Source organism: Opisthocomus hoazin, chromosome 30 (assembly GCF_030867145.1).
Source record: "Opisthocomus hoazin isolate bOpiHoa1 chromosome 30, bOpiHoa1.hap1, whole genome shotgun sequence".
Lineage (NCBI taxonomy): Eukaryota > Metazoa > Chordata > Aves > Opisthocomiformes > Opisthocomidae > Opisthocomus > Opisthocomus hoazin.
Window position 1 is genome coordinate 1,008,896 of NC_134443.1, and position 13,660 is coordinate 1,022,555.

Consider the following 13,660-nt stretch of genomic DNA (forward strand, 5'->3'; position numbering starts at 1 on the left):
GGCGCGTGGCGGGGGTCGGCTGGGTTTCGCCGACCGCAACCGGCGTCGGCGTCTGCGGCGGGGGCCGGCGGGGGGCACGGCCGGGCAGCGTCGCGCTCGGGAGGGCACGGGAGGCCTCGAGCTCTCCAGGGCACGAAGCACCCCCGGTTCCCCCCACCCCACGCCCACCGCGCCGAGCACCCGCAGCTTTCGGCTCCAAAGCGGGGCGGGGGGTGCCCAGAGCAAAGCCCCCCCCCACCCACGCAGCCATGGGCACCGCCGCGGGGCGGGCACGGGGGTCCCGCCGGCTGCGCGCTCCCGGCAGGGCACGGGACCCGCTTCGCCCGCCCTGGTTAATATTTAACCGCGGCTTCCCGTGCCGGCGTGTCGCAACCGCAGAGCAGCGCCGGCGTTCAATAAATCATCGCCGGGCGGGGAGCTGGGGGGGGAGGCGGGGGGGCAGCGCCCAGCCGAGCGGGGGGGGGGGGAGCCGATAAATAATTCATTAAATAAATAAACACGGCGAGAGCACGGGGAGGAGGCGGGAGCGTCGCCGAGAAAGGGCTCGGTGAACGCGGGCGTGAAATCTTCGGCCCCGAAGGCGCCGAGCTCGGGGCTCCCGACCCGGTGCTGGCACGCGTCCCGCCGGACGCGGCGAGAACACGCTAACGGCACGCCAGGCCCCCGGGGACACGGCACGCGGGCAACGCCGGCGCATCCGAGCGGCCCCCGGCCCCCAGCAGCGCTCGGCCGTGCGGCTCGGGCAGCCCCGCGCCGGCGCTCGGGCACGCTGCCGTCGCGGCCGGGAACGCGCCCGGCCACCGCGCCCCGTGCCACGTGCCCACCCCGCTCCTCGTCGCCATTTTTCATCCCCGCGTCGGTCTTTAAATTTGAATGAAGCCTCACGGATGGTCGCGCCGCGTCAGCGTCTCGGCGAGGGCGCGGGGTGCTGAGCCCCCCCCCCCCGGGACCCCCGGCACGAAGCTTCCCGCGGGACCACCCGGGGTGGCTCTGGGGCTGGGCTCGGCGCGGCGGCAGCGTGATCCGGGGCGCGGAGGCGGCACAGGGTGGGGGGGTGAAGATGGGTGGCGGTGCCACCGTCCCCGGTGAGCCGCGGGTGGGGTGGGGGTGGGGGGGTTGGAGATGAGCCCTCGCCACGCAGACGGACACGGCGGCGATTCGTTAATTAGCGCCTCGGCGGCTTGAGATAATTGATGCAGAGCTCGGAGGTGCCGGATCGCAGAGGACGGTCGGTCGCCAGCCGTGCCGGGTGCCGGCGGAGGAAACTGGCTTCCTCGCGGCGCCGACGGACGAAGCCGTGCGCGGCTCCCGGCCCCGCCGCCGGCACAGCCCCGGGCTGGCTCCCGCTGCCCGGCGGGGAGGAAGCCACACGGTCCCTGCCCTGCGTGCCGGAAGCCTGGCTCCGGCGCGCTGCGCCGTGCCGAATCCCACCAGTCCCGGGTGGCACCCAGCGGTGCCGGCAGCCAGCTCCTCAGGGTTCCCGCGGCTGTGCCGCTGGCGGGTGATCCCCGGTAGAAAAGGTCACCGCGCCGCGGGGCGCAGCCCGGCAGCCACAGCCACGCCGTGGAGCGCGGGTGCTGGACCGGGATGCCCGGCGGTGCCAGGGTCCCCGGCGTGCCGGCAGCAGGGGCTACCGGGCAGCGGGCACCTGAGTCAGCAGCCGGCTCCTCTCCTCTCCTCCGGCGTGGCGAAGCTCCCTCCCGGCCTCAAGATCACGCCAATATCACCCGCCGGCAGCAGCCGCTCCTGCTCCGGCACGGCCGTGGCGAGGATGCGCCGGTGGGCTGTGCCGGGGGGGAGCGGGCACGCGGCTGGCACCGGGCCCCGCTGCGGCGCAGCAGCCGCGGCTCCCCAGGGAAGGGACGAGGACGCGGAGCTCCGCTGGCCCCGTCCCTGCCCGCGCCGGTGCTCCGCTCGCCCCGGCTGTGCCGCCGCCGCGTCCCCTGCGCGGTGGCCGGGCGCTGTCTGGGGTGGGGGCTACGGCCTGGTGCCCCCCGGCCCCCATCAGCCCCGGGCAGGCAGCGGCGGCGATGGCGACGGAGAGCCGGGCGCAGGGCTGTCGGCGCCTGCGGCTGGGCCACGATGAGCCGCCAACGCCCGGCGCTGAGCCCGGCAGCACCCGAGCGGGCACGGGGTCACCGCAGCCCCCAGCCCCCCGAGGGACCCGCACCCCAGGCTCGCCGTGGCACGGCTTCGCGAGGTGCTGGGAGAGGCGATGGAGCCAGGGACCGGGCAGCGAGCCGGCCGCGGTGGCACATCGGACCCGTCCCCTGCGCTGGCACAGGACGGCGGTGCCGGAGCCGCCGCCAGCCCCGCTCCGAGCCCGGCTGCAGAGCTCCGCGCCGCCCATTACCGGGGCCCAAGTGACGTTAATCGGATCGAGGGGTGACAGCCAGCATCAATATCCCGCTCCCGCCGCGCACAGATCACGCCGCAATCAGCGTCGGCCGCCGCCGGGACCCAGCGCGCTGGCGGAGGCGGAAGGGTGATGGGGGGGGGGGGTGCCAGCCTGGGGGGCGAGGGGACGGGGCCACGTTGTCCCCGAGACACGATGCCAGGGGAGCAGCAGTCCCTCGGTGCCCAACGCGGGCTGGGGCTGGGTGCTGGGGTCCCGGGGGACGTGGGAGCCATCCTGGGGATCCCCCCCCGGCCGGCACCGAGCTCGGCAGCGCCGGGCTGCCCCGGCTCTGCCCTGGCCACGTGCCACCAGCTCCGGCGTTGCCCACCGGCCCCTCGGCGACAGCGCATCCACCCCGGGACGCAGCCGCGGCGGTGGGCGACGGCCTGGGCGCGGGGCTCGGCGCACGCGGTGACCGCGCTCTGCCGCGCTCTCGGTGCCGGGAAGCAAAGGGGCTGATAAATCGTGGGGGTGGGCGCGGGGGGGACACACGGCTCGGGATAACGCGTGCCGGCGCGGGAGATCTCAGGGCCTGACACATTCATCAGGTTTGATGCGGCGCCCGCCGTCACGCCGGCCGCAAGCTGCGGCGCGGGGCGGTTTTAATAACGCAGCGCTGGTAAGAGGCTGGCGAGAGGGGTCGGGGGGCGCGGCGAAAAGCGGGGGTCCCTCCACCTGCCGCCGCTGCCCCAGCCCCACGCCGCCGGCTGGGCGATGCCGCGGTGCCGGGAGCCCGGCTGGGGACGGAGCGCGGCAGCGGGTGCCAAGCCACCCGGTCCGGGCTGGGTGGGGGGTCCCCCGCCGCGGCGCGAGCGATGCCATGTGCCCACCGCAGCCGGACGCTGGCCAGGCGGCACGGGGCCGTCGCGTGGCTAACGAGGTCTGTGCCAGGGAAGCTCGTTAGCAGCCTGCCGATCAGCGGCGCACGGGGTGGATCGATGAACGTGGGGAGCTGGCACCGCAGGGCTCCGGCACCGCGGCCCTGGCACGAGGAGGGACCCCTGCCCGGCAGCCCCCCGGGGACTCACCCCCGCCCTGGCAGCTCCAGCCATGGGTGCCGGGGTCCCCCCAGCACCCTCCAGCCGGACACACGCCCGGGAGGGACGGACAGGGCTCTGCGCCCGCGAGCTGCGGTGAAACCCCGCCGCCGACCCTCGCAGCACCCACCCCCGGCACCCTTGAGAGACGCTGCCCTGGGTGGGCGCCCACCCCAGCCCCTGGCATCACCACCCGGGGCAGACCCCACGCCGCGGGCTGGGGGTCCCGCGGGACGCTGGCCCAACGCTGGGCACCCAGGGGACGCCGGGGGTGTCGGCACCCCGGCGCGTGCAGCGGCCCGGGTTGACGGAGGCAGGCGCGGACGGACAGACGTGGTGGGGATGCCCGGCTGGGGTGGCATCGCACCGGGGCCACGTCCCACCCCAAGCCCGCGACCGCCGGGTGGTGGGGTCCGTGGCGTGACGCCGGAGGGCCTGGGAGCCGGTGCTCGGTGCCGCGCTCCTCAGGGCTCGGCACGCGTGTCCCCTCAGCACGCGTGTCCCCTCGGCTCAGCGTGTCCCCTCAGCACGCGTGTCCCCTCGCCACGCGTGTCCCCTCGGCACACGTGTCCCCTCAGCATGTGTGTCCCCTCGGCTCGGTGTGTCCCCTCGGCACACGTGTCCCCTCGGCGTGGCGAGCCGGTGGCCCCGTTTCCATGGTGACACGGAGCCATTTCCCATCGCCGGGATGCTCTCGGCGGCTCTGGGGTGGGGGCTGCAGCCGCTGCCCTGCGCCCATGGGAGACGGGCGGGGATGGGTGCCACCGCCCCGGGGGGACCTGCTCCTCCCTTCGTCCCCACGTCTCGCCCTTGTGTGGCCTGGTGACAGCATGGCCGCGGTGCCTCATCGTCACCCCGGGGCGGTGAGGGGTGCAGGGGGGTGCCGGGTCCCCTGTCCCGGCACGGCTGGGTGAGGGGACCCCAGCCGCGTGGCCACCCGGTGCCGGGAGCACCTCCACACGCTGCCGGGGCTGGGGGCCTGCACCCGGGCTCACCGCGGTGCGCCCACGGCCTCCGGTCCCGGCAGCGAGCCGGGCAAGGCCACGCCGTGCCGCCATCTCACCGCCCGCCACCGCGTCTGCCGGGCTGTGGGTGCAACCCCGCTGCCCCTTCGTGCCCCCCTCCATCTCCGGGCTGCCTGTTACCACCTCGCATCATTTTCTGTGCCCGGCGATAAATTTTTCCTTCCCAATTTGCGAGGGTTTTAATTCCCACTCACCCTGGACTGCCCCGTGGGGCACGGACCCACCGGCTGACAGCACCGCGGCACCCTTCCCCACTGGGGTGCGGGTGTCCCGGCACCCCAGCATCCTGGTACCTGAGAATCCCAGCACCCGAGCATCCTGGCACGAAGCACCCCAGCACCCCAGCATCCTGGTACCCCAGCACCCCAGCACCCTGGTACCCAAGCATCCTGGCATGAAGCACCCCAGCACCCCAGCACCCTGGTACCTGAGAATCCCGGTACCCGAGAATCCCAGTACCCCAGCATTCCAGCACCCCAGCATCTTGGCACCCAACATCCCAGTACCCAAACATCCCAGCACCCCAGCATCCCAGCATTCTGCTACCCAAGAACCCTGGTATCTGAGAATCCCGGCACCCAGCATTCCAGCACCCAAACATCCCGGCACCCCAGCATCCCGGCACCCCCACATCCCGGCACCTGAGAATCCCGGCACCCCAGTATCCCGGCTGCTGCGGGTGGCAGCTCGTAGGGGGGGGGTTGGCATCGGGGGGGGGGGGGAGCCCCAAGGCGGGGAGCTGGCGAGACAGAAGGGCCGGGCTAATGGAGCCCATTGCTCCCCCGATTCCATTTGCGCCGCGGCTGGCTGCGCGGCGCGGAGCCAGCAATTGGATTCCGCGGACGCGGAATCTGATTTGGAGCGGCCGCGCCATCAATTAGCTTTTATTGATGGCATCGCTCATTGGCAGCCGATGGGATCCGAAGCCGGCGGCAGCTCCCGCATACCAAGCAACCCCCGCTCAAGGACAGGGCCCCGCCGCTCCCAGCCCCCACCCTGGGGTCCCTGCAGGGACCCTCGGCCTCGCCTGGGAGAGCTTCAGGGGTGGCAAGGCAGGCAGCCCCCCGGAATCCCGGTATTGGGTCCCACGGGGCACAGCTCCCCAGCGTGGGGGTCCCACAGGGCACGGCTCCCCAGTTGGGGGTCCCACAGGGCACGGCTCCCCAGTTGGGGGTCCCACAAGGCACAGCTCCCCAGCTTGGGGGTCCTGCAGGGCACAGATCCCCCTCCCCCCCCCCGCATCCCGGCATGGGGGTCCCACAGGGCACCATCACCCCCGACATCCCCACACAGGGTCCTTGGGGGGATGCCCGCACCCAGCATCCCCACATCGGGGGGGTCCCTCGGGACACGGTTGCTCCCAGCACCCCGCATGGGGGTCTCCTGGGTACAGACCCCCCCAGATGGGTCCCACCAGGCACAGCCCCTCCCCCCAGCATCCCCACATCGGGGGGGTCCCTCGGGACACGGTTGCTCCCAGCACCCCGCATGGGGGTCCCCTGGGTACAGACCCCCCCAGATGGGTCCCACCAGGCACAGACCCCCCCAGCATCCCCACGGGGGGGGCCAACAGGGCACTGCCCCCCCTGCCCCGGGCAGCCCCTGCGCCCCACAGCGATGGGGCCAGACCCCACGACCCCGGCGGGAACGGGGTGCCCCCCGAGCGAGGCTGGGGTTCGGGGTGCAGCGGGGGAGGGGCAGGCAGCGGCGCAGGGGTGGGGGGGGGAGGGGCGCGGTCAATGCTCCCGCTAAGCCTCTCGCCGAGCAGTTTCACCCGAGAAGCCATAAAACCCGTCTGACGTGCCCAGCACCACTGCGGCAGCGGCCGCCAACGCCTGCGCGGGCAGGGAGGGGGCTGCGGGGCCTTGGCCGGACCCCCCCGAGGCAGGGGGGCTGCACCCATGGGTGGGGGGACGGGAGCCGCTGCGGGAGCCTCGAGCATCCAACCGCTGCCGGCTCCGTCGCGCGGCTGCGCCGGAGCCACGACCCCGGCGAGGGCCCGGCTGCGGCGGGGGATCGGGCCCCGCGCCCCGTGGGCGAAGGGTGAGACCCCCGCTGGGGTCCCCTAAACCCCAAGTGCGTCTTAGGGGGGGGTACGTGGGGGGCGGACGGACGGACAGACGAGGGACCACCACCCCACGGGCAGCCCAAGCGCAGCCGAAGGCAGCGAGCGGGCGCCTGAACCGGGGGGGCTCTGGGTGGGCAACCCCCAGCCCCCCACCCCGGGCGGCTCGTCTGTAATTCCCGCTCCCCCCGCGACCTCTCGATATCAAATCGCCGCCATTAAACCCCCCCCCCCCAGCCCCGGGCCTGAAAGGTGACGGCGAGGGGCGCGGGGACCCCCGGCCGGCGGCCGCCCCGCGGGGATGGGGACCGGGGCACGGCAGGGGGGCTCAGGGTGGGGGGGCTGCACAGCCATCTTGCAAAGACTGTATTGCTCGGCTCAGTCACTACCAGGGGTTAAAACCAAACCGTGGGGGCCGGTGAGGAAGAGGAGGAGGAGGAGGAGGAGGAGGAGGAGGAGGAGGAGGAGGAGGGCGTCTTCGCAGAAGACAGATCGGTGTGTCCTCGCCGGAGGACAAGGCAGCGGAGAGGCCGGGAGCCGACCTCCGTCCGGCACCCGGAGGAGCTGCCGCCCCGCTCCGGGGCCGGGGGGGGGGTCCCCGAGACCCCGAGGCGGGGGGTCCGCAGGGGGAAGGCACGAGATGAGGCGACGGCCCTGGGGGAGCCCAGCGCCGGGGCTGGCGGCGAGCGAGGTCCCTGGGAGGGAGAGAGCCCCGTCACGGGATGCCGCGGCACGGCGAGGGGTGCCCGTCTCGGGGGGCACCCGCTGCCCCGGAGCCCCCCCGTACCCCCCTCACCTTCCAGCCCGGAGCCCCCGGCTCGGCTCCGGGGGGGTCCGGCGGGTGCGTCGTGGCCCGGAGCTGCCCCATGGGCTCGGCGGGGAGGTGACGGCGGAGGAAGATTCCGGCAGCGGGCGGGGGGGCAGCGGTGCCCGTCCCCCGCCCCCACCCCGGGGTCAGATCCAGCGCGGGGCGAGCAGCGCCAGCGCCAGGCACGGGGCGCAGGGCTGCAGCGGGGCCGCGATGCCCCGGGCGGGCGCCGCGTCTGCCAGGGCACGAGCAGAGGTCACGGCCAGCCAGCCCCCCCGGGCCCCCCCCGGCCCCCCACCCACCCGCACTCACCCTCCGGCCCCCCGCGCCCACGGGGTTGCGAGTTGGGAACCTGCGTCACCGGCTCCGGCGCTGAAAGGAACCCCGACAGCGTCAGCGTCCGGCTCCCCCGGGGCGGCCCCAGTACCCCCAGTACCCCCAGTACGGACCAGGCTGTTGTGGGGGGGGTAACGGGGAGGGGGGGGACCCGGACTCACTGGTGCCTCTGCAGCAGACGGAGACGCGGAGCTTCAGGCAGCGCCCGGCGCTCCCGGGGCTGGGGACGGCTGGGCAGAGGGGGGGCTTCAGCGGGACCCCGGCCCGGCACGGGACCCCCCTGCGGCAGCGACGGGCCCGAGGTGGGCCCGGGGCTGCCCCTCCCGCAGGGCTGCGGGGTCGGCACCCCCACCCCGGGCATCCAGACCCCCCCCTTCACCCTGGCACCCCCACCCTGGGGCATGCAGACCCCCCCTTCACCCTGGCACCCCCACCCCGGGCATGCAGACCCCCCGTTTCATCCTGGCACCCCCACCCCGGGCATCCAGACCCCCCCCTTCACCCCGGCACCCCCACCCCGGGCATGCAGACCCCCCCCCCTTCACCCTGGCACCCCCACCCTGGGGCATGCAGACCCCCCCTTGCACCCCAGCACCCCTGCCCCGGGCATCCAGACCCCCCCTCCGGGCATGCAGACCCCTCGGGGTATCCCGACCCCTCCCCTTGCACCCTGACCCCCCCCCATCCCGGGGCATCCCGACCCCTCGGGGTGTCCCAACGCCCCCGCCCCGTGCACCCCAATCCCTGTTGCATCCAGATCCTGAGTGCAGCCGGCCCCGCCCCCCCACCTCAACCCCAGCTGCACCCCGACACCCGAGAGCACCCAGCCCCCCCGTGCACCCCGACTCCAGCTGCACCCAGACCCTCAGAGCACCCCGACCCCCTCCTGCACCCCAATGCTCCCCCACGCACCCCAATCCCTCTTGCACCCAGTCCCAGCTCCCTGGGTGTCAGCGGACCCCACCAAGCACCCATCCCAGCTGCACCCAGACCCCCCCTCAGTTATACCCAGTGCCGGTGGACCCTCCCCTGCACCCCCACCCCAGCTGCAGTCAGACCCTTGGAGCACCCCAATCCTCTCCCATGCACCCCAATCCCTCTTGCACCCAGTCCCAGCTCCCGGGGTGCCACCAGACCCCCCCAAGTACCCATCCCAGCTGCACCCAGACCCCCCCTCAGTTACACCCAGTGCCAGTGGACCCTCCCCTGCACCCCAACCCCATTGTGTACCCCAATCCTCCCCCCCCAATCCCTCTTGCACCCAGTCCCAGCTCCCGGGGTGCCACCGGACCCCCCAAGCACCCATCTCAGCTGCACCCAGACCCCCCCTCACTTACACCCAGTGCCGGTGGACCCTCCCCTGCACCCCAACCCCCTTGTGCACCCCAACCCCCTTGTGCACCCCAATCCCTCTTGCACCCAGTCCCAGCTCCCTGGGTGCCACCAGACCCCCCCAAGCACCCATCCCAGCTGCACCCAGACCCCCCCTCACTTACACCCAGTGCTGGTGGACCCTGCCCTGCACCCCCACCCCAGCTGCACCCCAACCCCCTTGTGCACCCCAACCCCCTTGTGCACCCCAACCCCATTGTGCACCCCAATCCCTCTTGCACCCAATCCCAGATCTCTGGGTGCCACCGGACCCCCCCAAGCACCCATCCCAGCTGCACCCAGACCCCCCCTCACTTACACCCAGTGCCGGTGGACCCTGCACTGCACCCCCACTCCAGCTGCACCCCAACCCCCTTGTGCACCCCAACCCCCTTGTGCACCCCAACCCCATTGTGCACCCCAATCCCTCTTGCACCCAATCCCAGATCCCTGGGTGTCACCGGACCCCCCAAGCACCCATCCCAGCTGCACCCAGACCCCCCCTCACTTACACCCAGTGCCGGTGGACCTTCCCCTGCTCCCCAACCTCTTTGTGCACCCAATCCTCCCCCACGCACCCCAATCCCTCTTGCACCCAATCCCAGATCCCTGGGTGCCACCGGACCCCCCAAGCACCCATCCCAGCTGCACCCAGACCCCCCCTCAGTTACATCCAGTGCCGGTGGACCCTGCCCTGCACCCCCACCCCCTTGTGCACCCCAACCCCCTTGTGCACCCCAATCCCTCTTGCACCCCGTCCCAGCTCCCTGGGTGTCAGCGGACCCCCCCACGCACCCATCCCAGCTGCATCCAGACCCCCCCCTCACTCACCCCCTCCTCACTTACACCCAGTGCCAGCAGACCCCAGCTGCACCCAGACCCTTGGAGCACCCCGACCCCCTCCTGCACCCCAATCCTCCCCCATGCACCCCAATCCCTCTTGCACCCAGTCCCAGCTCCCTGGGTGTCAGCAGACCCCACCAAGCACCCATCCCAGCTGCAGTCAGACCCTTGGAGCACCCCAATCCTCCCCCACGCACCCCAATCCCTCTTGCACCCAGTCCCAGCTCCTGGGGTGCCACCGGACCCCCCCAAGCACCCATCCCAGCTGCACCCAGACCCCTCCCTCAGTTACATCCAGTGCTGGTGGACCCTCCCCTGCACCCCCACCCCAGCTGCACCCCAACCCCCTTGTGCACCCCAACTCCCTTGTGCACCCCAATCCCTCTTGCACCCAATCCCAGATCCCTGGGTGTCACCGGACCCCCCCAAGCACCCATCCCAGCTGCACCCAGACCCCCCCTCAGTTACACCCAGTGCCGGTGGACCCTCCCCTGCACCCCAACCCCATTGTGCACCCCAATCCACCCCCACGCACCCCAATCCCTCTTGCACCCATTCCCAGCTCCCTGGGTGCCACCAGACCCCCCCAAGCACCCATCCCAGCTGCACCCAGACCCCCCCTCAGTTACACCCAGTGCCGGTGGACCCTCCCCTGCACCCCAACCCCATTGTGCACCCCAACCCCCTTGTGCACCCCAATCCACCCCTTGTGCACCCCAATCCCTCTTGCACCCAGTCCCAGCTCCCTGGGTGCCGCCAGACCCCCCCAAGCACCCCCACGGGGCAGCCCCCCGCCCGCTGCGCCCACCCCGGGGTGGGGGGGTCACTCACAGATGTAGTAGTAGGTCTCTCCCGGCTGGAACTCGAAGCCGAGCGAGAAGGGGGTGAAGCGCTGGATCTTCTCGGAGAAGCGGACGGGGCCGAAGGGCGCCCGCGGTCGGTCGCACTCCCAGCGCTTGAAGGCGCCGGCGCTGCGGTAGCAGCCGCGGTACCCGGCGCCGTCCACCATGAAGAGCGTGAAGGTCTCGAGCGGGGCGGCGGGCGCGGCCGCCTCGTAGTGCGGGCAGTAGATGTCCAGGTAGTCATTGATGGCCACCTCCACCGCGTAGTCGTCGCGCAGGAACCTGCCGGCGCAGCGGTCTCGCCAACGCCGCCAGCGGGCACCACGCGAGCAGGCGGCGGGGCGGGATCGGCCGCGGCCACGCCGACGGGCGCGAAGCCCCTCGCCCCGGGAACGCGCCTCGCGGCGTCGAAGCCAACCAGCCGGGCACCGCGAACGGCGCGGGGCGGAGCGGACCCCCCCGTGGGCACACGCCTGCGGACACGCGGGCACACGCGTGGCGCTGCCCGCCCGCGGCAGGCGGTGCAGCCGGAGCCCCTCTCCCCTCGCCAGGCCCAATTCACCGGATCCCGGTCCCGCCGTGGCACCCGCTGTGCCGGCAGCGCCAGGGCTGCCCAAATGCCCCCGGCTCGGGGGGTCGCCCCGGTTGCCCCCCCCACCAGGCTGGGGGTCTTCGAGGACAGGACCCCGCCGAGCCGGAGCATCCCACCGGGCGATGCCAGCCGGGACGGGTGCGGGCAGGGGACCGGGGCCCCGCCGTGACCCCGCAGAGGGGCACGCAGCCCCCCCTTCCTGGGGCACCCACGGGTGGGGGGTCCCCACACCTCCCACCCGCAGCTCCCCACGCCCGGGGGGAGCCCGGCAGCGGTGGTGCCCCCAGCCCTGCCCAGCGGTGCCCGTTTACCGCAGCCGGGCTCGGTGCCACCGGGGCTCGGTGACACCGGGGGTGCCCGTGGTGTGGTAACGCCGGGGGGGCCTCGCCAGCTTGGGACCACCCAGGGCTCAGCACCACCGGGAGGGACTCACCAGCTCAGGTAATGCCTGGGGGTGCCGGTGGCTCAGGACCACCGGGACAGACTCACCGGCTCGGGAGCACCTGGAGCTCAGCACCACCAGGAGGTCCTCACTGGCACAGAACACCTGGGTGCTGGTATCCCTGGGAGGGACTCACCAGCTCAGGACCACCTCGGGGTGCCGGTGGCTCAGGACCACCGGGAGGTCCTCACTGGCTCGGGACCACCTGGGGCTCAGGACCACAAGGAGGTCCTCACTGGCTTGGGACCCCCGGGTGCTGGTACTACTGGGAGGGACTCACTGGCACGGGAACCCCTGGGGCTTGGGACCACCGGGAGGGACACACCAGCTCAGGACCACCGGGTGCTGGTGCCACCGGGAGGGACTCACCGGCTCAGCAACGCCTGGGGGTGCCGGTGGCTCAGGACCACCGGGAGGTCTTCATGGGCTTGGGACCACCTGGGGCTCAGGACCATTGGGAGGTCCTCATGGGCTTGGGACCACCTGGGGCTCAGGACCACGAGGAGGTCCTCACCAGCTTGGGACCCCCGGGTGCTGGTACTACTGGGAGGGACTCACCAGCTCAGGACCCCCTGGGGCTCAGCACCACTAGGAGGGACACACCAGCTCGGTAACGCCTGGGGGTGCCCAGTGGCTCAGGACCACCGGGAGGTCCTCAGCGGCTTGGGACCACCGGGTGCTGGTGCCACCGGGAGGGACTCACTGGCTCGGTAACACCTGGGGGTGCCGGTGGCTCAGGACCCCCTGGGGCTCGGCACCACCGGGAGGTCCTCAGTGGCTTGGGACCACCGGGTGCTGGTGCCACCGGGAGGGACTCACCGGCTCGGTAACACCTGGGTGTGCCGGTGGCTCGGGACCCCCTGGGGCTCAGGACCACTGGGAGGGACTCACGGGCTCGGTAACGCCCAGGGGTGCCCGGTGGCTTGGGACTACCGGGTGCTGGTACCCCTGGGAGGGACTCACCAGCCCAGGACCACCTGGGGGTGCCGGTGGCTCAGGACCACCGGGAGGTCCTCACCGGCACAGGACCCCCGGGTGCTGGTACCACCAGGAGGGACTGACTCACTGGCTTGGTAACACCCGGGGGTGCCGGTGACTTGGGACCCCCTGGGGCTCAGGACCACCGGGAGGTCCTCACCGACTCAGGACCCCGCAGGGCTCGGGACCCCCTGGGGCTCAGGACCACTGGGAGGGACGCAGCGGCTCGGGACCCCCCGGGGCTTGGGACCCCCTGGGGCTCAGGACCACTGGCAGGGATGCAGCGGCTCGGGACCACCAGGAGGTCCCCACGGTCTCGGGCCCCCCCAGGGCTCGGGAACCCCCGGGGCTCAGCACCACCGGGAGGGACGCACCGGCTCAGGACCCCCCGGGGCTCAGGACCACCGGGAGGGACGCACCGGCTCAGGACCCCCCGGGACTCAGGACCACCGGGAGGGACTCACCGGCTCGAGACCCCCGGGAGGTCCCCACGGTCTCAGCCCCCCCCCCCCGGTAGCTCGGCCCCCCCCGGGGCTCGGCCCCCCCGGGACCCCTCACCGCCTCGGTACCGCCCGGTAGCTCGGTGCCCGCCAGCTCCGCCCCCCCCCCCCCGCGGGCGCGGGGCCCGGCGGGCGCGGGGGGCTCACAAAGCAGGGGGGGGGGGGTACCTGGGGTTGCTGCCGTTCCAGTGGACGCGGTGGCGGAGGCCGCGCACCGGCGGCGGGGCCCAGAGCAGCGGGGAGCAGAGCAGGAGCCCGAGCAGCGGCGCGGGGCGCATGGCTCCGCCGCGGCGGGGGGGGGGGGGGCCCCGGGGGGGGGGCTCGGCCCGGCCCGGCCCGGCCCCTCCCGCCAACTTCGGGCCAATCCGCGCCGCGCCGCCGCCCGGCAACTTCTGTGCGAGCGCCATTAACCCTTTGGGGGGG

General features: G+C 73.3%; 1 protein-coding gene across 1 annotated transcript; it reads right to left on the bottom strand.

The window, feature by feature from the left end:
- Positions 1–7,385: 7,385 nt before the first annotated feature.
- On the bottom strand, positions 7,386–13,517 carry EFNA4 (ephrin A4). The gene is made up of 5 exons (XM_075445179.1): positions 13,406–13,517; positions 10,715–11,007; positions 7,831–7,899; positions 7,646–7,705; positions 7,386–7,568 (listed from the first exon to the last, which is right to left on the bottom strand). The coding sequence occupies exons 1-5, from the start codon at positions 13,513–13,515 to the stop codon at positions 7,480–7,482; spliced, it is 621 nt and encodes a 206-aa protein (XP_075301294.1). The 5' UTR covers positions 13,516–13,517; the 3' UTR covers positions 7,386–7,479.
- Between the last annotated feature and the right edge of the window lie 143 nt (positions 13,518–13,660).